This window comes from Suricata suricatta, chromosome 5 (genome assembly GCF_006229205.1).
Source record: "Suricata suricatta isolate VVHF042 chromosome 5, meerkat_22Aug2017_6uvM2_HiC, whole genome shotgun sequence".
NCBI classification, from domain to species: domain Eukaryota; kingdom Metazoa; phylum Chordata; class Mammalia; order Carnivora; family Herpestidae; genus Suricata; species Suricata suricatta.
The window spans coordinates 61,913,983-61,941,238 of record NC_043704.1 but is presented as its reverse complement, the minus strand read 5'-3'; the positions used below and the strand labels follow the sequence as shown (position 1 = coordinate 61,941,238).

At 40.5% G+C, this 27,256-nt stretch overlaps 1 protein-coding gene across 1 annotated transcript in view; it reads right to left on the bottom strand.

Annotated features, from left to right (window-relative positions):
- The window catches only part of GAP43 (growth associated protein 43), a 96,856-nt gene that overhangs the window by 21,966 nt on the left and 47,634 nt on the right, over positions 1–27,256 (bottom strand). The window contains exon 2 of the mRNA XM_029940699.1: positions 22,526–23,135. Coding sequence (XP_029796559.1) covers positions 22,526–23,135 — 610 coding nt within the window. The remainder of the gene's footprint in view (positions 1–22,525; positions 23,136–27,256) is intronic.

Sequence of the window (27,256 nt, the reverse complement as noted above, 5' to 3'; positions counted from 1 at the left end):
ATACATATACATGTACAGTCTGCAGATTTTTAAGCAGTGGTTATTCTGAAGAAATGCTCCCAAGTGAAAAAAAAAATGCCCCAATCATTATCATATTGAGCTATAATCAACATTAGGCAAATTCAACATACTTGAAAAAGGGCCACTGAGAGGTAAATGCTGACTTAACTACAATTTATGATAAGTAGAACATTTCAATCCACCAGGGACTCTTTATTAGACATGAAAGCTTCCATAGCTTTGATTGGATGATGTCCCATGAGAGAAAGGCAGCTCACTCTTAAGCAAAGGTGTGTTTTTGTCATCTATTTCCAGTCAGGGCAGACTTCCCAGTGGGTCTGAATTGCTAAAATGGTTCTCTGCTTTTAGAGACATACTTGCATGGGGAGATAAAGCCAGTGTATTTCCTATGACTTGAGCACCATGTAGGCAGTGACTGAAGCAGTGAGACTAAGACTTGGAGCTGGTCCTCTGCTGCCACTGGCACAGCCCAGTTACAGTCACTATCCAGCTGCCAAGACCTTCTGGTCAATAGGAGGGATGACATCATATGTCAGAACTATTTCACCCACCAAGGAACTTGCAGGAACAAAGGAAGATGGGGAGGCATGTGTCTAGGTGGCAGAAGAGAAGTTTCTTTAGTGGCAAGAAGGAGTGAACCGACTGAATAAGGGAGGGATTCGGGGTCACCTTTGCCACATGCGCATTGACCATCGGGATTACTCAGCTACTCTGTTCTATACGTAGGTATCTTCCTCCTCACTCGTTGAATCAAGCACACTTATTAAGCACACACTACTGCTCCAATTGCTGGAGATACAATAGTGTACAAAGCAATAATGAGACAAATAATCCCCTCTCTTCATGGTCCTTATATTATATTATAAATAGATAAGTAAAATGTATAGCATGTCAGGTGGCAGAGAGAAGCAATAAATAGGGGAAAAAGAATAGAGTATGCTAGGATGAGGGTGGGGTGACACCATCAAACAAGGAAAGTCTCTCTGAGGAGGTGACATGTGAACAGAAGCCAAGGAAAGTTAGGGAATGAACTCTATGAGGTCCAGAGGAGAGAGATTTCCAGACAGAGGGAAGAAAAGGTGCACCACCTCCTAGCTATGAGCTATGTAGCTGCTGGAGATGTCGCAAGGGCATTAGTATTGCTAGAATAGAGCAAGAAATGGAGAGCAAGAGAAGAGGAAATCTGAGCAGTGGGCCTAGGGGGATGTTAATTGTCAAGGGCTTTGAGGCCATTTTAGGACAGTGGCTTTTGTTGAAGCCAGATGGGTGTTAGAGAAATTGAGATGAGCTCAGTTTCTAGATGTATTCTGAATGTGGAGCCAACAATATTTGCTGACAGATTTAATGTCATAAAAAAAATTCAGGGATAATTCCAAGATGGCTTGAGCCTCAGGAAAAGATGGGCCTGCCATTTCTTGAGATGAGGAAGACTCGAGAAGGAGCAGGTTTGGGGAGAAAAGGCAAGAATTTGGTTTTCAAAAATGTTTGGGGTGTCTATTAGATATACAAGTAGAGATGTAGAGTAAGAACTTGTCTGGAGTGGGAACAGAGGTCTGGGCTACAGATGAATACTGGGATTTATCAGATTCTAGACAATATTTACAGCCATGAACCGGGAGAGATGACCAAAGGACTAAATGTGAATGGAGAAGAGGGGGTCCAAGACTGAGCTGTGGGGTACTCCAACACTTAGAAGCCATGGGACGAAGAAGGAAGATAAAGGAGACTGGAAGGGAATAGACAACACATTAGGAGAAAAATCAGGAAGAGGTAATTCGTTGGAAGAAGAGTAACAAATGAAGTACTCATTTCAAAGAGCAGAAAGTGATCAACTGTCAAATGCTTTTGGTAGGCCAAAGAAGATGAGGGCTTAGAGTTGACCACTGGATTTTAGCAAAGTAGAGGTCACTTGTGACTTTGGCAAAGGTTGTTTCAGTGGAGGGGAGGTGTGATTGTTGTGCATCCAAGAGAGATTAGGAAGAAACTTGTAGACAGTCAGTATAGACAACTCTAGTTAAGAATACAGACTCATGGGGTGCCTGGGTGGCTCAGTCAGTTATGCGTCGGACTCCCCTCAGGTCATGATCTCACATTCTTGGGTTTGGGCCCCGCGTGGGGATCTGTGCTGACAGCTAGCTCAGAGCCTGGAGCCTGCTTCGGATTCTGTCTCCCTCTCTCTCTGACCCTCCCCTGCTTGCGCTGTCTCTCTCTCTCAAAAATAAAGAAAAATCATTTAAAAAAATTTAAAAAAAAGAATACAGACTCAATGGCTAGATAGCTTCTGGTAACTACCACTTCCCAACCATTCTTGATGCCTTGATTTCTCTATTTATAAAATGGAGATGTGGTACCTACCTCATAGGGTTGCTATAAAGTGTAGGAGACATATAAAATGCACAGATGATATGCTAAGTATTAACTAAAACAGTCCTTGCCGTCACATCTTGCAATGCTCAGTAGGGTAGAGACCTTGTTCTATCATCAGTTCTGGAGACTAAAATCATAACAATTGTTGCTTGCGCAGCTATGAGGGAAACTGTAATAATCGATCTACTCAGAGTGCTTTATGACAGATTTGGATCCAACTACCTCAAGAAACGTCCTATTTCTTATGTATCATATATTTCCATATGCGTCACACACATAGTGTAACATTCTGGTGTAGTAAAAAACAGTTTAATAAAATATACAGTGGTACAGAATGTTTAATGAGTTTGAGCTGTTCCAAGCACTAATATTCTTTAACTCTGAAAGATTACCTAATATTTCTTTTCTGGTCACTTTAAGCTTCAGTGGTGATTCTCATAAAGTACTTTGAAATATATAAAATCCAAAATGTTAAGGCATTGATATGTCTATGCTACAAAAACAGCTCATCTGGCATTCTGTCAAATAGACATCTTTATCAACTAACACTTCTGCATTACAATAAAAATTGACATTTGTATAATGGTCCTGAAGCATTTTATGACTATGATTACTACACTTCTAATGTTGTGTACATTTTATTATGTCCCAAACCTTTCCCAGTTGAAAATCCAATTATGACTCAGATGGTAATTATTAATCAAAACATTTGATTAATCAGAATGTTCCACTCCCCAATCACATTGGAGAACACAGAATTTACCATACATGTGTTGTTCCTTTTCTATCTTGAGGGCACCAAGTTTAAGAATAAGGGGAGAAGAAAAGGACTTACATAGAGGGAGCAGAAATGAGACCCTGATGTACTGACACTCACTAGCCATGTGGCTTGAGCTAGGTTGTTTAAGTCCTCTTCCTTCCATAAAAGGGACAGTGATACTGCTGATCTTAGGGTCACAGCAGAGGGCCTGGTACAAAACATGTACATGTTGTTATCCACATTGTTACTGCTATCACTATTATGTTGCTATTGCAGTTGTTCTCTGGTGAGGGCCTAATAAACAAACATCAGACCAAAGATGGAGTAATTCCGAGCTATCAAATATGCATTAGATACAAATATGCATTGGCTGCACATGTTAATTAAGGTTTGAATTAATGTTAGAAATATAGAGTCACCATTGTCTTTGTGAGGAAGCTTCAATTAATTATAGGAGCTCAATAAACATACGGGGCATGTGATACATTCATATGGATTTACTCCAGATGGATGATTTTCGGGGTGGGGCTGGAAAAAAAAAACTGTCTCCACTTTGATTTCTGGGCTGCCGCAGCCTCGGCCACTAAAGGCTTCAGGGATGCTCACAGAGCCTCCTGAATGACTGCACCCCCCTCCTCCGTGGCAGGGGGACAAATGGCTGCTGTCTCACCACACATCTCCCCTTCCCATAGCCTCCACCCTCCCGCCAGCCCACCAGGCACGTGCCAGCAATGAGCTGCCTGCCTCACTGGGACCCTCAGCTCCACTAATAAGCCCTGCAAGGCTGAGAACTGGGGACTTGTGGGGCCTGCAGTCTTTCAATAGCTAGGTTGTTATGGAAACCAGAGGCAGACCGCCATGTCCGTGCTATTGATCCTAAATAACATAACATAAAATAAAAGTGGAGTGTTAGAAATGATCATTTCAATCCACTCCCCCACATCGTTTTATTTTAGAAGTTCACCTCCAATTTGCACACATGAGAATTCACAACTCTTCTCTCTTCTGCTTTCCTTCTCAGCACTCCCCCACCCCTTTCCTAATTGCAACTGAATGTGTTTTCACCTCTAGCAAAAAATCAGCTGAGCAGGGTACTACAGGAACACCAGAGTAGACACTCTAAATTTAATTTAACACCATGGCATTAATTCTGATTATCTGAGCTAAGAAATCAGTGATGAATATCAATGTGCTTTACCCACCGTTAAAAAAAAAAACAAAAAAAACCAATAATTGAACAGGAAAAAAAAATGGCCTCAGAGTCTCTCACTGTTCTGTAGCAAGATGGCCACCACCCACAATGAGTCACGGTATTGTGTGCAATGAAAGGAGAGTCCAACTCTCAAACTGTCAGGAAAAGGGGACAGTATTCTTGGTCTACTTTTAAAAATTAGCTGGCAACCTCCTTACAATAAAAATCCGATTACTGCTTTTGGTTAATGAATTTTGGCATGATGCCAGAACATAACTGACTAGGATGGCTGTAAAGGACACTAAATGCATCCAGCCTGGAGGCTGCCTTGGGCTCAGAATCAGGGACTCAGTCTCTACACTGTAAAACCAAGACATCATTGTTTTCTGCTGAACTTCCCACTGCTGCCCAGCAGAGGGCACCAGTGTAATTCTGTTCCCAGACTTGCAGCCTGGGTGGAATGCTTAGTCAGGAATTACTCTCCGGGAAGAAATGACTCCAGGCAAGTGACAGAGCAATGCAATCAGTAGGGTTGGTACAAATTACTGTGACTGGGTCCTGCTTTTAAGCTGTCCTGAAGGAATTTTTATTTTTTAGTCCTTCTGAAATAATTAAACACTCAGACTAAATACTGTTCATTTAACCTGCTTTAAAGAATAAACTAAAATTATTACTAGTCTTTGAAGTGAATTAGTAAGTGTAGATTCTACTTTGTGTAGATCTTGTGGAGAAACATCAGAGTCATTTGGAGAAAAATAACATAATAAAACAGAACCTTCAACCACACTGTATGCACCCTCCATTCATTTGCACTGTCAAGTCCTTTGACCACTTTAAAGTTGTTGTAAAAAGCAGGTCCAGCATATCCACATTCCCCTCATGGGCACAAACTACAAGGGCCAGTATCCTTACCAATCAATAATCCATAGTGATGTTTATTTCTTTCCTTTGGACCCTACTCACCATCTTGACCTCTGAAGCCCTTCTCTTCTATTATAGACTATTATAGACTGCAGCTTGCAAGCAGTTCTTCACTGGTCCTGGGTTTCTTTTTTCTATAAAGACCCTTACCTTTTTTCTCAACCAGATAGAAACTTTCTTGACAGCAGCTAGTCACTTTTATACATTTACATGCCCCAACATGCCTACTGCAGTCTGGTTATTATACATATTAAAAATAAAAATTAGGGGCGCTTGGGTGGCTCAGTCAGTTGAGTGTCCAACTTCGGCTCAGGTCATGATCTCACAGTTTGTGGTTTCGAGCCCCACGGCATTGGGCTCTGTGCTGACAGCTCAGAGCCTGGAGCCTGCTTCAGATTCTGGGTCTCCCTCTCTTTCTGCCCTTTGCCCACTTGCTCTCGGTCTCTCTCTCAAAATAAAGACATAAAAAAAGAAAAAAGAAATAAATAAAAATTAGGGGCGCCTGGGCAGCTCAGTTGGTTAAGAATCCGACTTCAGCTCAGGACATGACCTCATGGTTTGTGGGTTCGAGCCCCGTATCAGGCTCTGTGCTGACAGCTCAGAGCCTGGAGCCTGCTTCAGATTCTGTGGCTCCCACTCTCTCTGCCCCTCCCCCATTTGCACTCTGTCTCTCTCTCTCTCAAAAATAAACATTAAACATTTTTTAATAAAATAAAAATCGAAATTTATTGACTGACAGGGAAACTCGGTTGCCGGGACAACTGTGTTTCTTGCCTCTATCCTGATGCTTATTGTGTGGCTGTAGGCAGACCACGCAGCCTGCGCCTCTTAGCACGTCTCATCTTTCATTAACACACATCTACACAACCTCTCCCGGAGACGGAGTAATGTTTTTGTGTGATGGTCCCGGCTGAGTATCTGATGAAAGACAAGGACACAAGAATGTCATCCATATATACACACGTAATATAACATGTTACAAATGATTTCAGGGGATTAAAAGACCCTCATGGAACCCAGTCATTTCCCAGGTCTAGTTGACTTTTAAGTTTCCTTTTAGGTCTAAGAATACTGTAAGACTGAAATCTAAGATGTCACAGTTTGTAGCTCCTATCTACCTAGAAAGAGTGTAATAGCGGTTTCCCTTCAGGGACCCCAACAGTTTCTACTGAATCCCTAGATCGCAGTTTCCAAGGGACCAATTACATAGAGCCTAAATTAATCCTGACATCACTACCTATGGCCTTGGCTGACTTCCAGGCTCAATCATTGCTGATAATGTAAGGACTCTGTAATCTTGCTGAGCTACAAGGTAGACCAAATAGAATAGTCTCTGACTCCCAGAAGAGACTGAAAATCATTATGTGTCTCTCTTGCTGGCCATAAACCATGTCCTATTTGCCCATTAATTTGCTTTATAAATTCGGAAGTGTAATGCCACGGGAAAAAGTTTCCTGATAGCTTTAGTTGAAAGGAGCCAGAAACGATGGTGACTTTCCATTAGGTACTTACTATGTGTTCGATAAAATACCATAATAGGCACTTTACATGTGATCTATTTAATGTTAATAACCACCAACTTCAGCAATGAGGATATTATATTATTTTGGAGATGACAAAACTGATGTTGAGCCAGTGGCATAAAACGAATTAGAGACCAGGCCTTTCGTTCAAGCACAGGTCGAATTCTAACACCTGTGACCTTCCCTTGCAATCCCAAGTCTCCAAGGAAGAGCATTGTCTAAATCCATGGCTGCTGCAATTCTCTGTCTACTGTTGCAGCATCTATGAAGCAATACATTTTTTTTGTAGTACTTTACACTCTTTGAGATCATTTATTTCAGGTTGCCAAAAAAAAAAAAAAAGATTTTACTTCCTGTATGAAGGAATCTCTTCCACTATTTTACCTATGGACAGATGACATGACAGACAGTCCACTGTGAAGCTCAGCCCAGGGGATCTCCGAACGGGGAGACGGGGACATGGGAACTCTTTATTTCAGATGATCAGAAGAGAGGGAAGGCAAAATGAGGACCTACACTGCACCAGGTTCTTTAAATATGTCACATTACTATATCCTTACAACAACTGTTTGAGGGTAGCATTATCTCCATCTTATGAATGAAGAGATTGGGAGTTCAACAAATCATGAAAGCCACATCGTGAGAAACTGGAAATGAACCCAAGACTCAGCACTGTTAGTCTGTGGGGCATTTCACACAAAAAAAACCTTTCTGAAACATGCCTTGGAATGTATAACGGGGCGGGAAAAAAAGACCATCCACTTAAACTTGTGGAGAAATGAGGCTCTCAACTCCTCTTCCTCCTGCTGCCTGGAAACACACAGAGGCAGTGTTTCCTGGGGGCGGAGTCTGCTCTGGCTGGGACGGACTCAGCCTGAGAAGGGCTCTAACAATGGAGAGCCCGGGCTGGGTGGGGGCGGGTTCTCCTTGGGGAGCTGGCCCCATCTGCCACTTAGATCGGCTCAGAGATAGAAAATCCATTTGCTTGGGAGCTCTTTAGGCCTGTTATTTGTGAAGTCAAGAATAGAGAGAGCTAGAGATGGAAGACACCTTCAAAAGCATATCCTTTTACCAGAGAGGAAGGTAAATGTGGCCAGCCGGCTCCAGCGAACATGTTCACTCCATTGCTACATGATCCCTGTCTCTTGGTGCCCAGCTTAGTGCCCTTCTTCCGCTGTTCCCTGCCCAAGTCCTGCTTCTATCATACTTCGTACTTTCCTCTTTCTCTTTTCTGACTTCTCTTCTTTCTCTTTCTTTCTTATTCTTTCCAGTTTCCTGATACTTCCATTTCTGGCTCTCACAGACTTTTCTTATCCTTTTTTCCTCTCCTATTTTCTAGCCTCTCCTATTCTTCTTCCCTTCTGCCCCTTCTTTCCTTTTTGTTCCATGAAGGGTCCACACCCACACCTCATCTGGTTTCTCTAGGGGTCCAAACTTCTTTTCATACTTGAACCAATTTTCCTTCTGAGCCAAACACCCTCATCTAGATGCAAAGTGTCTGGGTGACTGGGTGATATTCAGAAGTAGGTCACCAAAAGGAGGGTCCTGATTTATAAAGCCTAAACAAGCTGGCCTATAGGCAATACAACTGGCCTCTTGCCTTAAAAATTTTTAACTTTTATTGTGGGTCTTCAAATTTGAAAACTGACATCATTCTTTCCCTTTCTCAAGCTGTTTATGAAGAAAACCCTCTCCGTAGGTGAGATTCATGTTATTAGTCCATCAGTGATGTCCATTGAGGGCTATCTATGTTCCAGGCTCCATCCTGAGTACTGGGGCTACCGTGTTGAAAAATGCCAACAGTCCCTCTTTCAAAGAATGGGAAGTCTAGAGAGAGTTAGATAAATTATTCCTTTTAGATAAATACATCAAATTAGGCATTGAAAGTGATATGGAGAGAACAAATTGGGTCAGTGGTAGAACTGCTAGGGCTGGCCAGGGTGGTGCTGCTCTGGTCAAATGGTCAGGGAAGTCTTCTCTGAGCAAGGGATCTCCAAATGGAGACTTGAGTGCTAGGCGAGAGCTAGGGAAGCTCAAAGGAGAAAGCAAGTCCAAAGTCCCTGACTTAGGAACAAGCAGTGTGTTTCGGAGACATTAAAAATGTAGTGTGGCTAAAGAAGAGGGAAGAAGGGCAGAGTAGAAAGACCTCAGATCAGAGAGATAAGCGGAAGTCAAATCATAGGGGCCTTGTAGGCCATGGTAATCCTTTCTTTAGAGTTCGTTCTAAAGGTACGAACCCGGAGGCTTTAGATAGGGTATTTATATGGATAGGTATACATTTGTAGCTTTGTACGAGTGGTTGTCAGAGTAATCTATTAGATATTATAAGAAGAAATCGAAGCCCCTCAAACCCTAAGCCTAAGATTATCATACCATGATTGGAGCTACTCCTTTTATCCAGGTGGGTTATTTCACGTTGTGATTTTAATCATTCAAATGACATTTAGGGTGTTAATCTCTGGAGTAAAATAAGAACTGGCCCAGTGGCCCATGGGGGTTTTCCATTTCAGGCATCCTGTTAGAGACACAAACAGTTATTATTCACAGGGCTGAGAAGTGGAAGAAAGAAGGATGGCAGATTGTTTCAGGATTTTTGAGACAGACTTTGGGCTTAGCTTTCTAGAAATCCTTTTGTTGTTGTTGTTGTTGGTAGATATTTCAAAACTACATATATGGAGTTCCTTCAGTGGTACCTCACCAGAGAGAATGTTTTGTTTATAAAATTATGTTGAAAATTGGAGAACTAAAAAATACTATAGCATTTTAATCTGTTCCCTTAAACAAGACCCAGAAGCTACAGATGCAGTGATTTTACTCAGCCTTGGTTAGTAGCCCTGGGGGAGTCACCTAACTTCTATTTGTTTACAATTTGCAATATGAGCACATTCTTATAGAATTTGAACAATCTCAACAACTCCTATTTGAATTTGAACAATTAGAATCTGGGCAGTTCCCATAATATATCTGGGAAGATCATCCGTTAGTAAAATAAACAATTCAGGCTACAGACAGAGTGGATGCCTGAATGAAAAGATGAGTTCTGATTATGTTCAGCTGAATTTGAATCATGCCAAAATTCAAAGACTTTTGAAACTGACCTTAACTTTAGAATAGTAATTTTCAATTATTAGTTAGAATGTCAAAATTTTACCAAGGTCCAGAAACAGTTAGTGGAGGGAAAGGGGATTATGGGATAGTGGAGGACCCAGATCTCTGTGCCAGCCTTCAAAACAAGCCATTTTCCAGAAACTATTTCTGAGGTGCTACTCCATGGAATTTCAGGGCTCCAAGGGGAAAACACAATTCAAAATTCACCGATTTAAGGTTTTAAAACAAGGTTTTGGAAAATAAATCCTCCTTGGGTTTGTTATTTGTAAAATAAGTTTTCTCTTTGGGTTTTTTATTTATAAAAAAAGTTTTACATGACGTCAATGCTGTTTGGAATCCAAATCAAATAGGACATTGTTTAATGTATTCAACATCATGCTGAGAAGTTACTCAGACCAAGTCTATCTGTGCCTAAACATCTGGATTATAATACGGGGGGTGGAGTGGGAAGAGTTATGTTGACCTTCTAAAGAATACCCATAATCTACTACTTCATCAGTACGGCTCCGGTTATCCAGATTTGCAAAGACCAGCTGCCATGAGTGAGGTGGACAGTTTTAGACCTGACATTGACCATTTTGCTGACCATGTGTAGAAAGCCAGTAAGAGAAATAATTCTTCGTGTATTTTTCAAACTTACACTTGAGAGCCCAGAGAAGGTCTATTTAGAGGAGAAGAACACAAGCAGAGTAAAAGGAGCCCTGGGTTTCTCCAGTCATCCCCAGTTCCCCTTGCCATTGTCAACCAGCTCAGCTCTGTGGGAGGGTTTCCTACAGATATATTTAAAACCCATTTGAACAAATGATACCCTGGCTAAAAATTTTGAAAAAGTCTGTCTTCAATAATTACTCACTAATCTGATCCGGCCTTTTGTGACTTCACTGTTTCACAAAGCTTTGCCTGGAATTAAAAGCATCATGCTCACTGAAAAGGAAAGGGAAGAGGTAAATCTTCCTCTCCCTTAATGGCTGGAAATGTCAGCAAAGGTCACAACTGAATTCAAACCCTGAATTCACCTCTGAAAAAACAAAAAGCCTCTCAATTCATTAAAAAGATGCAGGTCAGATCACACTTTTGAGGCCAATATATCTATTCTTTCAGTAGCAACTATTTTTCTACCTGTATGGCAGGCACAGTTCTAAACTTTACCCCTTTCCTTAACCTTTGATAAGTGTACAATGCATCACTGAAATCCCCACAAATGTGAAAACTAGTTCTCATATATATGTATGTGATATATGTATGTGTGTGCATAACTATATACGTCTGTGAGTGTTATAAACAGATATTTATGGGCTTCTATACTGACACACAGCCTGGGAGCTGATGTTCCAGTATTGTAGTGTCACCAAAAGTAAAGTTTATAAATTATTAAAATATATTGATTTGGGGTATGATGGAACTGGCCCACCTTGACTACTCAGAGTAAGTTGTTAGCATCGCTGCCCATTTGTGTGTTCAGTGACGACACATTGGTAGCCTGAGAGCAGCTACGACGGGGCTATTTATACCACAGAGGTTGGCAAATACTACAAATCAAGGCTTTTTGAATTTGGGTTTTTGTTTTTTATTTTGTTTTGTTTTGGTAAGTCAGTTAACCAACATATCGCTGCAGGTATCTGATAGAGCCATCAATCACAAATGATTTATGTTTTGGGTTTGTTTGGTTTTGTTTGTTTGTTTTTTACACTGTAACATATATCTATGCACAATCTGGCCATGGCCAGACGGTGACTAAAATGCGGATGGAGAGTGGGAAGGAGAAAGATTATTCTATACTACCTGCAAATATAATAAATGAGCATTCTAACTCATATATCAAACTAATCCTATGATGGTGACTTCTGATGTGACAGACATGCACCCAGAGTTCCAGATTAATTTGAACATGAAAACCTATTTCTTCATTTATTGTGCGGTACTCTTACAAAAGCTTCCTTTATCAGGATGTTAGGGAAGTAGAGAAGGGTGTTCCCTCATACAAGTTCAAAAGCAATGGGGCGCCTGGGTGGCTCAGTGGGTTAAGTGTCCAGCTTCGGCTCAGGTCATGATCTCACAGTTCGTGGGTTCGAGCCCCACATCAGGCTCTGTGCTGACAGCTAGCTCAGAGCCTGAAGCCTGCTTCAGATTCTGTATCTCCCTCTCTCTCTCTGACCCTCCCCTGCTCATGCTCTCTCTCTATATCTCTCAAAAATAAATAAAAAACATTTAACACTTGATCTTAGCCAAAAGGCCGAGAAGCGATTATATAAAAAACATTTAAAAATATTTTAAAAAATCAAGTTCAAAAGCAGTGTGTAATCTGACAACTGCACGAACCTTGTATCCAGACTACTTTCAGGGTAGCCCCAAAACAGTGTTATATCTTAAAGGTCTACCTTTCTGCTGGGGTGAAAAACATGTGTAAATAGCAAATCAAAAAGTGACAAGATTTTCTTCATTTTTACCCTCTGCATTTTCTTTTTAAAAAACTGGCAAGAAAGGAAACTGACATGTATTTTCTAACAGAAGCCAGGTTCTGTTCTCCACCTAGTATAGTTAAGCCCTCCCTGTTTAAGGAGAAGGAAGGAGGGAAGCAGACATCTTCCACTGCTGCTTTTCTTTCAAAAACAATCTGATTATACCAGTGGGAAAATACTGCAAAGTTTAGAATGGCTAAACTCTGGGCTCTCTCAGCCCTTTTGATTCGACTCGAGGCAGTTTCATCCAGTGGGGCCCTGCCTTTCATGTATCAAATACATGCAAGTTGCTTCAAGTTTGAGTTTATATGTGGGGAAAAATCTATCTAGACTCCCACTCCAACATCTCTCATGGTCTATAGCCTGAATGGCTCACAAGCTATACATAAATTATGTTTGTAGCACTGTGGGGAAGGAAAAGAAGCAACAGGAGAGCGGAAGCCTGTCTTGTGGTCTCTGTCCCAACACTGTTGGTGTGGGAACATATTAACAATTCTTTCTATCGTGGGGGCACAGCAGGTTCAGGAGGCTCTTAACACCCGCAAAGATTGCTTAAACATGTCAGATGAGGAAAAGGAGCCAAAGAACCTGGCAGGTCATTCCTTCTCTGGGTGTACCTGTCACACACTGGCACGAGCCCCACACAGGTCACTCATGGGGTTGGAATGAAATTAATCACCTGCTTTCAGAACAGAGCCGCTTTGGTTTCCTCTAGTTCTCAATATGTTTCTGAACACAGTGCAAAATGCTGAACTGGTCTCTGAACAGTTTGAATTCTAGCTACCTCAGGGATGACGTATGCCACTGAGTAACAGTGAAATTTGCAGCGAGCTCTGTATTCAGCTTCCAAAATAGCAAGAAAGGTTGACAGCAGCACAGCTTTCTGTTTAAGCAAGTGTCTGCCTCCCCTCGTCACTTAGAATCTGCATAGAGGTTGGGGATGTGTCATAACATGGGCCCTGTGGAGCTATTTTAGAAACAGTGGTGATCCTGAGATCCTCTGTCCAACACTTTTGTTCTAGGAAAGGGTAAACTCACTCCCAAAGAATGCAAGGAATTTGCCTGCCCAAAGCGTTAAGGTTAGAATCCCATCTTTTAGGGCAGTTTAGGACTTTCTCTACTGTAATAACATTGTTCACTCATTCTTAGCTCATCCATCAAGTACTTACTGGCCACCTTCTGTTTCCTAATCATTATTAAAGGTGTCAGGGACCCAACAATACACAAAACATATCATGGAGCTACTTTTCCCGCTAAAGATTAATCTTTGATAGCTGCTGCTGAATTATGACTTGAATTAAGTTATTGTAATTTTTATGTGGGTTTAGATGAATGGTAGCTTACTGAGTTTTGTTTTGTTTTTTAATTAAAAAAATACCCCCTTTTCAGTAGATACATCTAGTCCTTCAAGACTCAGCAGAGGGAACCTCTACACCAAGAAGTCTTCCTGGACTATTTCCCCCTATTTAGCCTACACAGAAGTTTAATTTTCATCACAGATAGCCTTAGTCCTGACACCTAGCTCTCCCCATCTCTCTGTACATTCCAATAACACAACCAGCAGAGGAAGGAGTGATGCTTTCTACACATATCTGCGGAGAGACAGGTGTTCCTAGAGCCATATTTCCACCCCCTCCCCCCACTCCTGACTTCTTGATGGACTTAAGAGTGAAAACACATGTATGCATTTTATTATTTTTCCAGATTTCCTCTGACAGCCTGAGCTCACTGGCAAGCCTTTCCCTACATGTCAGATCTGTGCATGTGTGTGTGTGTGTGTGCACACACACATACACTCATGTGCTAGTGCGTTGGCAGAAGGCTGAGCTACAGGCATAGATACAATGCTTAGGCATATCTTTGTTAGCTCTTTCACCTTTTCATACCGCAAAGAGAAGATTCTGGCAGCACTATAAAAACATTCATCTCCACTCTATCTGAGAAATACACACATTCGCCACACACCAGCAAGAAGAGATCCCTTTAGGTAAACGGTTTCTGGTTTCTATGACAAAATCCAAAATATTCTACTAAGTAATTCTGGAAAAATATAAAAACAAAAAGCTAGCTTAGGACTTACTTGACTATATAGATGCTTCAGGAAAGAACATTAATATTATACATGACTTTTAAGAAAAGGCATCTAGCCTTCCTAGGGTACATTTTTCCTCTTGAGGATATTTAGGAATGGTAGTCTATTCCAAATAGAATAGTATGAGATGATCAAACTGGAATGTTTTATTTTCTACATTCCCATAATTTGTGACTTGAAAATTGAAAATATGTGTGAGAATTGCTGAGTAATCATAACATATGCATCTCAACTATTTTTTTCTTGGAATGTATGATAGCCCAATTCTAACATCTTAGGCCTGTTAGTTAATTTCACTAATGGTCTAAGAACCAATTACTGTGATTGTAGAATACATAAAAGAGTTGGAGGAAAGTTATATTAGGCCTAACCACATAATTCTTATGTTTTAGTGACACTCTACTGACAAAAATTTTAAAATGAGTATCAATCACAATTGCCTGTCAGATGCAGTCACTGCTCTACACACAAATCCAAGGATTTATATACTCTTGAAGCTGTTTTGATTATTTTAATAAATAAGATGGGTATAAAAATAAATAATGAATAAAAATACATTTCTAAGAAGAAAGTGAAACCGTTGACCAAAAATTATGGGCATGATAGCTATAGATTTCCACCTCAGAGACAGGGTCAGCAGGGGTATAAGCAAGAGTCTAGTCATATCAGAAAACATCATCATCAACTCTTCATTTTCAATCTCAAGTATTAGATGGGTTAGAAAATTTCACTGCGTTTGTTTTGCAGTCTCCTGGGCCTCCAGTATAATCGTAAACCTTCTTAGAGCTGACTCTTCCTGGATTCTTTGCCCCTATTTTTGGACCTGTTTATTACTGCTCTGTCCCTTAAACCCACTTTGCTAACAGTTTAGAAAATAAGGGCCTGCAGGAAAGCAAGCATGGTTGAATAAAAAGCCATGTGCCTACACTTCAAAGATTCCTCTTTAGTCTCTCGTTGCGTTCTTGTCTTGTGGAACTAGAAGGCAGAGAAGACCTAGTTGAGCAACACTTACTTTGTGGGTGTTGGAATAAGCCTAGAGGTAGAAGGACTGGTCTGGAATCATAGCAGGACCTGAACATGGACTCAGGTCTCTTGATTTTAGGCGGTGTTTAGTCTGTTATGCTGAAATTACAGAGCAATGCCACCAGATACCTCCTATAAGATATTAGATCTATTAAAATTATGGATTCTATTCATCATTCTTGTGAAAACAATTTATGGACAATTCTTTTAAATAAGCTGAGAAATAAATTACTGGTGTAGGGAGCTAAGCTTTATTGCTGTGAGATCAGTAACTGGCTAAAGCCATTTAGAAGAAGGCAGAGATTCAAATTTTCTTAATTATAGGAATTGATCTGAGGTTCAGCACTTGAATCAGTCATTTTATTATGACACAAAATTCCCCCAGGACTAAGAGGGCTGGCAAAACTTATGCATCTTTTCAAATCTCTCCCTTTATGCATGCTGCAAAACACATCATCTTGAGGGATCTTTAAGGGCTCAAGTCCGGTAGCTTGAAGGAGCACGATTGGTTTCCTTCTTCCCTTCCTGTTATGCCTGGTTACAGAAAGCCGTCTGCTCTTTATTTAATGAAGCTACGATTGTGTGAAGAACATAAGAGTAATGACCACTCCATGCTTTCTAGTCCATTAGACTGAGTGCTCTGATCTCTCTCTCTCCATGTTTAGCCAATCGGACTGACTGTGTAAGCCTTAGGGCTTTTAGTTCTGTCTCCTCCTCCTTTTAATCCTTCTGGGAATCTGTGTGCATGGGTATATGTGCAGACAAAAAGAGAAAATATATTTGATGAATATATATTAGCATTTGAAAATATCCTGGATTTTAAGAAATACTGTTTGATTTTCATCTCCAAATATAGTTTTTACCACTTTAAAATTAGCAGAGTTACTTACATTTCCTTCTGTTTATTATTTTTATTTATGAAGCAATAGTAGTTATTTAATATGAGCAATGGAAGAATAGGTAAAAGGCTTTGCAATATGAGTTTCTTGACTCTAAAGCATCTCTTATCTCTTGCCAGCTTACATTTTTTTAAATGAAGAGAGAGTGATAGCTCTTCAATCTTCTCTCCATTAAGTTCTTTATATTAACTTAGTTATAAAAAAAAAAGGTATTAGGGTCCTTCAGAAACGTACTTGCCAAAAGGGAGGAAAAACATATAAATGAGAATTTTTAAAGATATTAATTTTGATAAGCCAAATTCAGATTTGGGACCACCTAGAATACATGAAATTCATCTGATTGAGATCTGAAAATTTCACTTTGCAATGTTCAGCTCTCCAGCATATGAAATGGGGGTAGTAGCACTTCTGTCAAGAGTCCATTTTGACTGATCTTTATAGGTCTCTTAGGTCTAATAAAACAGTACCCAAAGGATTTTCACACTAGGAACCCAAGATTCAAAACAAGTTTACTATTCCCAATAATTTGGGGGTGATGGAGCTGGGAGGTAATTATGGTCAGGGAGTACGGTTAATTACTGGCTACTCATCTGTAAAGGTAATCACTCGCATTCCTAGACAAGAGCCTACAGATCCAATTATACAAATGAGAAGCAGTTCTTAAATATCCCCCTCATCTTCATTTCTTTCAGAATAATACCTGCAGGGTGTCAGGGCTCAGTGCATGACCCCTTTAATCAGGCCATCACGGCTCAGCCACTTGCTGGCTGTTGACAACCATCAGGTGCTGCAATCTCTCTGAAGTTCAGATTCCTTGTCTGTAAAAGTCCTTACACCAGAGTGTTTTCAATGACTAAATGGGGTAATCCCCAGACATCACTCAGCATATGGTCAGACACTTGATAAATCCTCATTAAGACCTATCCATTATAAAAACTATGTATTTCAAACCCCGAAGAAACCTTAAAAACCAACTTTCCTAGCCCTCCTTTAAAGATGAGCCACCTCGAGCCTGGAGAAAAGCAGTGACTTGCCTAAATCTCACAGCTGGTCGGTAGATACACTCAGACAGACCCCTGGTCCTTACTGGAGTCCAGCGTTCTTTCCTCTGCATCATCTTCCTGGGCTCACAGTCATAGGACGGCCCAGGAAAGTCCTGGTTGCCATTGCCTAACAACAATCAGAAAGTGGTTGCAACTGCTAAGCAAAAGACAAAATACAGGAACTGAGATACAACAGCACGTTAAAAGAGATGTAAAGAACTCCAGGGCTAAAAGTAAGGTGAGGATTTAGAGTTCTATCAGTTTGACCCCAAGTTTGTCACTGAATGTGTCTGTGGGCAGAATATGCATTTACTTTGCCTCTATTCTCAGAATGTAAAAGCAGAGAGGAAAATATTATTGAATGCCAGTGGATTGTTGTCGAGAAAAGCCAATAAAAATGATTACTCTAGCAGTATAAAAATGCTCCATAAAAACTTAATAATCAACAGTTTTTAAGCAGGATGCCACTGAGTATCTGACGGAGTGCCCACGTTTTATAGACAACATTTATGGGCTTTCACAACCCAAATTTTTACTCTTTATGAGTTGTATATAAATTTGGGACATGGTTGAAACCACATCTCAAATCAAAACTGCTTATGAGGCACCCCACCAAATAAGTGTAAATATCCGCGGGAAATCTCACATCTAACACAGAGTTTGGTGGACAAGGATCTGCCGTTTGGAGAGCTAAAAATATTATGGATGGTTCCTGGATCTTAGGAAAATTTTGTTTGGAGGAACATAAAGAATTGTCCCAAATCCAGAAACATGGGCTGAGTATTTCATTTTCTTGAACTTAATTATGATTCCAGAAATACAACTTTTGCATCCATTATTTTTGCTAATAGTTTGGCAATAAAGACACACAATATATAAAAACTTTTTATCATGCTTCAAACTGCATGAAACACTGTCTTATTTGTATTTTGCCATACATTCGGCATACTCCATACCCTTTGCAGAATTTAATGGAGTCGAGATTATTACTGTGATTGTTTTCAACACCACTCTCTGAGTTTCATCCCATACCCACTTGCTACTGGATCAGGACACCTTAAGATCAGTGGCCATATCTTACATGTCTTTGTGATCCTAATCCACACACAGTAAAAAGTTAATATAAATGGAAGAAAAAAAAGAGGGAAGGAAGAAAGGGAAAGAGGGAGAGAGGGAAGGAGGAAGGAAGCAAAAAAGGAAGAAAAAAGAGGTAGTTAATTTTTCTCTTCAGACAATGACAAATAAAACTTCCCTGTTTCTGATGATCCCAGATTAAAAAAAAAAGGTAATGAGATTATGAAAATAAAATACAGCCAAGTTCAACATAAAGAAATCCTAGGGTTGGGGTGCCTGGGTGGCTCAGTCAAATAAGCATTCGACTTCAGCTCAAGTCATGATCTCACAGTTGGTGGGTTCGAGCCCCATATCGGGCTCTGTGCTGACAGTTGGGAGCCTGGAGCCTGCTTTGGATTCTATGTCTCCTTCTCTCTCTGCTCCTCCCTTACTCACACTTTGTCTCTCTCTTTCTCTGTCTTTCTCTCTCTCAAAAATAAATAAACATTTTAAAAAATTAATTAAAAAAAAGAAAAACTAGGGTAACTCAGAGTTACACCTGCTGGTAGTATCAGTTAAGTACCCTGTGGCAATCACCTAGTCAAGCTCTCTGATTTCCAGCCACCTAGATGTGTTACTTTGATAGTGTTGCATCCTTGCACTTGGCCATGTAGAAATTCTGGAGTCTTCTACTGGGGAAGGTCAATACAATATCATAGAGAAGAGACACAGCAAAATTCCTTCACTGAGAGCCCCGTGAACACAGTGTAACATTGTTCTGCAAGAGATACCACGGACATTATGGCTAAAGGCAGCTTGAAAGTTCTCTCCTCATGGCTAAAGGGGAGCAGGGTCCTAGATATGCCTAAACACTCCCCCTATAAAAAAAGCATCATCAGAAAAGTACTGAAGTCTCTTGGTCATAGGTATATCAAGAGATGGGCGAAGCAGAGAGAGAGGGAGACATAGTTGGGGGGATTTAAAAAAAGAAAAAGAAAACAAAAACTAACTAACTCCAAAGGGTAATGTAAAGGGCATTTACCTGTGATAAACCCATAAAGAGTAAAAGAAGTGAAATGACATATTTCTAATTTACAAAGCATTTCTGTTTTTTTAAAGCAGTGATGAGATTTAGTCCAAATTGTTTGACTCTCTTGCTGACAGAAATGATTGTCCTGAATTCTCTCGAGTGACTTGTTCTGCCCCGAACCCCACTCCACCCTCTCTGCCTGTCTCTCTGTCCCCATCCGGACAGCCATAGAATCCTACCGCAACCCAGGGCAGCCATCTGTTTCCAGACAGTGGAGCTCAATTGGAAATATTGTTATTTTAACCTGGATTAGAATGAAATCCAATGGGAGATAGAAGAAAACATGGTACAGGGCTCCTGGGAATTTGGGCCTGCTATACTGTGACAGATCTCCCTGTCACCTCTAGTTTCTGTGATTCCTGAGATTCACCATATCTGGATAATTTGTGCTTGTCACAGACAGCGGGCAAGGCTAATAGAGACATCAGTCGGGATAGAAACTACAGGCAGCATTTCAGAACATAACCAACATGACTATACCTACCCCAAACTCAGAAACCCAGTAAAATAAAGTGTCCTTTGTGATTACTTTCAAGTACTTCACCCACAGTTTCTATTCGCTTTCGATGTACATTTTAAACTCAGACTAATGGAAACATTTTTCCGTTGGAACCTGTAATATTTAGGACAGAACATAATCTCTATTTGCTGACAAAAACCCAACACATTTTTAATCAAATTAAGTGAATAGAGTAAGCCAGGTTGCAGAAAGAATGAGTGAGTGAACAAATTATTATCTATAAATTAAACGTAGTCAATTTTATTCATCCATCACTGGACATTTACTGAGCATTACTACATAAAAGACTTCATTAATTCCTTTAGAATCACTATAATTTGCAAAATAATGTAATGAATTTTCTTAAAATTTTGAGGCTTCTCATTGATTCAAGCAGTCTCTCTTTCTATTAATCCAGATCATGAGCACAAACCTAAAATCACACCACATCTTTATTTATTCTCACAACATTAGAAACCTCAACTTAAAAAATATGACTTTGGGAATATCAAATATTTTGTTTTCGAAGTCATGATTAATTTTTAAATTTACAAAAATAATATAATAGGTAGTCTGTCATATACAATGTGATTTCCAGCCATCATATCTGAGACTATAACCTTAAACCTAAAGAAAAGTAGTTAACTCTCTTAATTATAGAGAACAAACTGACAGTTATCAGAGGGGAGGGGGGTGGGGAGATGTGTGTAATAGGTGATGGGGATTAAGAAGTGTAACAAAACACCATAGTCCAGGTGACTTGTAAACAACAGACATTTATTATTATCGTGATGAGCACCAGGTGATGTATGGACTTGCTGAATCATTGTACTGTACACCTGAAACTAATATATGTCGACTAGCATTACAATAAGAAACACAACTAAACAAAACGAACAACCAAAAAAGTCATTAACAAGGTTTGTTTTGCTGAGTAAATTAAAATCAACACCCGTTCTTCATCATGTGCCTTACCTTTTCTAGGGAAATATCCCCATCTTATTAACCACCAGGTCTGACCCCTGGGGCAGATATGTGGTTAGAATAAAGATTTAAAATGAGTCACTGGTAAAAAGCTTCAGTTTGTCTGGAGCTAGAGAATGCTAATAACAATAATAATTAATATAGTCTGGCTTCGTACAGAATTTGGGGGGTAAGATGAAAGAAGTAGACTTGAAAACATCTAAAATAATCATCTGCCATCCTGTAATAACAATCTAATCTAAAATGAATATTAAGGTGAATGTCCAACGATTACTTTCTCAATATAATGGTCAGATGCCAAAACATTTCCCAGACAACCCCCATGGAGTAGGTCCTTTCTCAAGGGCACAGTGTGGTCCAGTCCAAAGGTGGGTGGTTGGATACATCACAGGTTAAGTTCATAAAATTTGAAAGAAGGAAACCGAAACTTTTAAACCAGCACAGAAGCAACTTTATCGTTAAAGTCTTCGAGGCTGAAAAGTATTCATGGGTCATATTAGGCTAGAGAAAAGTCTTGGGGACTGTTGACCTCTTTCACCACTACAGATGCTTAGGGTAGGGATAGGTCTAGTCTCCAGAGGTGAAGTTCCTTTAAATCGATCTTACTCTGGGAATGCTCTTTTCCAATTCTGCACAGACTCTTTGGGCCATAATAATGAAAACACTCTAGCTTTCAAGTAGGAGCTCCAAAACGAAGAGAATCCAGTTCCTTTTTATAATTATAGTCAACCTTCAATTATTTATGCATATGGTAGAAAGTAGCATCTTCAATAATAAAATGATAATTTATGTTTGACTTCACAGCATGTTCTCTGTTTGGGGTTTTTCTTTTGTTTTTGGCAACATCAACAGACTTATTTTCCTAATTAGTTTGACCCTGATTCAGTGTTACAATTAACATTCTCTGAGCATACACACACATACACACACTACTCACCAATTGATGGTGGGGAGAATGCCCAGAAACATACTGTGGGATAGGCAAAGGTGATCTGAGATTATGTTTTTGCTGCCAGCAATTCACAAACTAGATCATCTGGATCAATAGGGAGTTGGCTGTACTTATAACCAGGCACTTGCTAGAGCCAAATAATCATATTAGCTAATTCCCATCTATAAAATATATGTAGCCTCAGTAATTACTTATTAAACTAAGTATATCCAGCACACAGAATCCTTTTTTAAACCAGAATTACCTAGTTTTACTGTTAATGTCAATGGAGTTAACAAGATAATTGGCAGATCTCTCTAGTACCGGCAGCTACACAGGCCTGCCCAGTTCTCTCGCAGGCTTGGAGATACTTGGGAAAGTGAGTGGTCAGACTTAGCTCGTAGCCCTGCCACTTTGGGGAATTAAGCCCAGCTTCCCTTTATTTCCTGAAAAACCTTCTGAACTTTCTCCCTCTCCCTCAGTGACCCCGGTGGCCTGGCCTTTCCGGGAGACCCCCTATGGCCCACCCACCCCTCCGTGGGACCCTCGCGGTTGCTCACCTATCTTCTCCTCGGCTTGGCTGCTTTCCACAGCATCCGTTGGAGGCTGGGCTGTTGCCTTGGCAGCAGCATCCTCTGCAGCAGGGGTGGTGGCAGCAGCAGCAGCAGTGACAGCAGCAGGCACATCGGCTTGTTTAGGCTCCTCCTTGGCTGGGGCGTCTTCGGCCTTGGAGGATGACGGGTTGTCAGTGGAAGCTTTAGTGGCACTTTCTGTCTCAGCAGAGCCGGCCTTCTCCTCTGAGGGGGCAGGGGCCTGGGGGGCTGCCTGCTCTGTGGCAGCATCAGGGGCGCCCTCCCCCTTCTTCTCCTCGGAAGGAGTTTCGCCTGCCTTGCCGGTTTCCTCAGGCTTGGGGCCCGAGGCGGGGGCCCCGTCAGTGGGAGTGGGACCTTCTCCCTCCTTCTTCTCCACGCCATCAGCAGCAGGGGCTTCTTCCTTCTCATTCCCTTCAGCCTCAGCAGCTTGAGCATCACCCTTCTTCTCTCCTTTGAGCTTTTTCCTTGTTATGTGTCCACGGAAGCTAGCCTGAATTTTGGTCGCGGCCTTATGAGCTTTATCTTCTGGTTTGATGCCATCTTGTTCGATCTTTTGGTCATCATCATTTTTTTCAACCTTTGTGGAGAAAAAAGGGGTTAAAAAAAACAGAAGAGATGGAGTGATGTTCTTTTCCTTCAAATCACAGCATTCAACAAATATTCATCAAATGATTTATTTTCTCTCAGGCTCCATAGTTGAAGTGAAGAAATCAACAAAACCCTGGAAATTCAAAGCAAGCCTTCTTCTCTCCATGATGGAGAATTAAGTAAAGAACACATTATCTGATGGAAAGACCAATGTCCTTTTGGCCTTCCGGAATCACTGGCCTTATTTTATATGTATTTCTTTCCCCAGTTCAATGTCTCTCCATTACCAAACTTAAACCAGTTTTTTAATTAAAAAAAATTTTTTTAATGTTTTATTTATTTTTGAGAAAGAGAGAGAGAGACAGCACGAGCAGGGGAGGGTCATAGAGAGGGGGAGACACAGAATCTGAAGACAGGCTCCAGAGTAGGAGGTATCTGTCAGCATAGAGCCCAACGTGGGGCTCAAACCCACGAACTGCAAGATCATGACCTGAGCTGGACGCTCAACCGACTGAGCCACCCAGGTGCCCCAAACCAGCTTTTTAAAAGATGTCCCTTGATAATTCAAATTACATTCATCCTAAGTTTTCATCAAAGAGCTGTGAAAGATACTGGTTTTTCAGAGTGCTGGAAAGGGGACTCTGTGAAAAATGTGATGGCTTAAAAAAATACCGTGAAAAAGTCTATTTGTTTCCCCAAGATTTCAAGTCTGGTCAGGAAACCAGTAGGACTGAGGCCAAGAGTATGAAAAAGGTTTAGACAACAAATCCATCAGGGTTTAGTGCAAAATGCAGATGAGTTTCAGGGCTTTGAGGGATTTGTTCAGAATCTGACAGAATGCTGGTCACAAAATGATGTCTACTTTGACCTGTATGTGGTCTAGTAATCAGTAATCAACACAGAGATCTTCAATATTTGAATACAGAAAATGGCCACTTTTTTTCAGTGAAAAACAAAAAAATAATGGAGAACACTGTGTCCACTTTTGAAAGAGTAGCATATATTTGCTAAATCACAATTTCTTATTCCCGAAGCAATTTAAACCTAAAATTAGTTTTATATTATCATTAATGTAGTCATCCTGGTACTGAAGGCAAGAGACTAGAACACAATTTTTTTTTTATCATTTGGTTGTAACATTTATGGAAAAACATATGCTGTGAATAACTTTTCCCATAAGGAAATTAAATCAGAAGATAGGCAGAAAAGGTATAGTCATGAAAAGAAATGTATAAGCAATACACAATATTCTAAATAGCTCCACTGCTTGCCATGGTGCCCTCAAATGGTTACTTATAGTCTCCATTCATTTCTTCCTTTAACTTTTGAACATTTAATTTTTGTTCACTTTTGTAAACAGCGTTCTAGGCAATGGGTAATACAACAGTGAACAATGCAGCAAATGTCCTTCAAAAGACTAATAATAGAAGAGTGCTTATCATGTACCGCATCCTGTGGTTGGCCCCAATCTTGACTTTGGTCTGATCTTGACCTCTACTCCAGTTTAGGAGGTAAGCCACAGCAGGCCAATACAAGAGTATATTTTCTATCTGCCATACCAGCTCTGCCCCAGTGACCCAGATCTTGCTAATCATAACATAGGTTTGTTTGACATTCTTTGGACAGGCATGTGGGCCTGTTGCTATGCGGGTTCATCAACACGCTAGTGGATATACAATGGTAGTTTTGACAATTAGCTACATAGGAAAGTAAAAGTGGGAATGACAATTTTCCAGGAAAATTTTTAAGACAAGTTTTTCTTCTTCCTCAGTTAATTGTGCATATAACCACACAAAGAATGAAGTAGACAAAAAGCACTTTGGAGAGGCCATTCCACTCCCTCCTCCCAGTACCGTGCTGCGACACTGTTCAGTTCTCTGAGGCACCACCACCTTCCCTCCATCCTGCCGCTCTTGATAACTCCTACTGGGATGCGCACGGCCCAATCTGGGGCGCGGGAGCAGCTGTCCCTGCCAGAATCTCTCTGCTCAGAGATGGAGGCATAACCCTGTTAAATTAACAGTTGTGAATGGAGCACGGAGCCAAGATGTTGTTAATTTATTTTACTCTATCTTGAGTTTTCTGAATGAGGCACAGTCTTATATGATAGGACATCTGTATGTGGGCATTGATGCCAAGTGATTCTTTAATACAAATACTGCTTCTTGTGAAAGTAGACAAACCAATTATTTCAGAGTGGGCAGGTGTGCAGAAAAGACCCTCTGGTGACTCAAATAAGCTACAATTTTAGAGTCCCTTTTTCTCTTTAAGAACACAAAGCAAAGGGGATGAAACTTTTAAAAAGCCGGAAAACATAAAAAGAAGAAAGCTGAGACTCTGCATGCTATAAAGAAACTTTACATGGATAAAGCAAGAGCTCTTGATTCTTCCCCCATGCCATCCATATCTCTTTCTCTTTCTCTCTCTCTCTCTCTCTCTCTCTCTCTCTCTCTCTCTTCCAATTTTTCAGATTATCTGCCACTTTAACTTTCCAAATGGTCAGGGCTGAAGTTTCTGTACATAGCATCTATGTTAAAGTATCTATTTAGAAGGGCTCAGACTGAGCCCCAAGATTGTGGGACCAATCTCATCTGAACAATCTAGGAATATAGGGCACACAGGAGAAGAAGGGGTAGGTAGGAAGGGAGAGAATCATGGAAGACCAAAGTTAGGGGAGAGAGATGAAGGCAATTTTATAAGAGCTAGGCAACCAAAGAGGAAGGTATACCTTAAGAGATAAAGTATCCCATGAGTATGCAGCACATTCTGGAGAAACTGCTGGACCACTTAGCATCATTAGAAATTTAGGGAAACTGGATTGTAGATATTGGTTGAAAAAAGACAACTAATATATGTTTCAGATAGTCATAGGGAAAGAGACAGAGACAGTGATGGAAGGAGAGGGGAATGAAGGAGAAGGGAGACAGGAAGGGAGGCAAGGGAAGAAGCGAGCCTAAAATAAGGTCAGACTTAAATGATTGAATAGAAACATCAGAAGACAAAAATATTTTAAGTAAAAATTGGATCTTATGCTAGACAGTGCTGGATTATGAATGTGCACATCCTCTTTTTGTACCTTTAATTGATTCTATTAATATGGCTTAAACTACAGGTTATTTTCTGGTAAAATTCCTTTCACAGTACTAGAAGTAATCAGACTAGGAGTGAATTTTGTTGAGAGAGAAGACAAGAAGGAAGAGGACGTTTCCCAAGACTGGTTGCAGGGTTATCCAAAGTGTCAGGCCACAAAGACCTTTTCCCAATTAGAATAGAAGAACGTACCCAAGACAAAGGCCATTTGAGCCCAGAGAAACCAGAGATCACTCAGTAAAAGCAGCACGGCTCCTTCAGTTTCTAAATATGGCCCTGGGAAGTTAAGTGACTTGCTTAAATTTATAGAGTGAGTAAGTCAGTGGCCCACATTATATTTGAACTGAGATCCTCTTTCCTCCCACCCAACCCCAAGTCTGACTTTACTGCATTAGGGACCTGTGACCTGCAGTATCTTAGCCTTTCTTGGGGCAGATGATCCATCAAGCATCATGTCAACATTCTCATTCACTTATTCATTTAACAATACTGGGCACCTGTGCTGGCACTATGGACACACTAGTAAACAGATGGTACTGTATTTGCACACATAAAATTCTTTTTTAAGTATGATTTTGGGGGAAGAAATAATTTCATGGTGCTTTAACAATCAGTAATTTCCCAGGAATTCACAGCAGGCACCTACCTGATTTTATGCTCATTTTGTAAAGAAGTTAGGCCAACAATTTATATAGTGAGTTACAGGTAAAGAAGGTCTGAGAAAAGGGGATCTCAGTATTTAATAGCTAAAGAGTCAGTTCATAAATCTCATCAAGATGAATTTACTTTTAGGGCGCCTGGATGGCTCAGTTGGTTAAGCATCTGACTTTGGCTCAGGTCATGACCTCACAGTTCATGAGTTTGAGCCCCATGTCAGGCTCTGTGCTAACAGCCTAGAAACTGCTTTGCATTCTGTGTCTTCCTCTCTCTTTGCCCCTCCCCTGCTTGTGCTCTCTCTCTCTCTCAAAAATGAATAACATTAAAAAATTGTTTTAAATTAAAATTCTTTAAAAAAAAAAA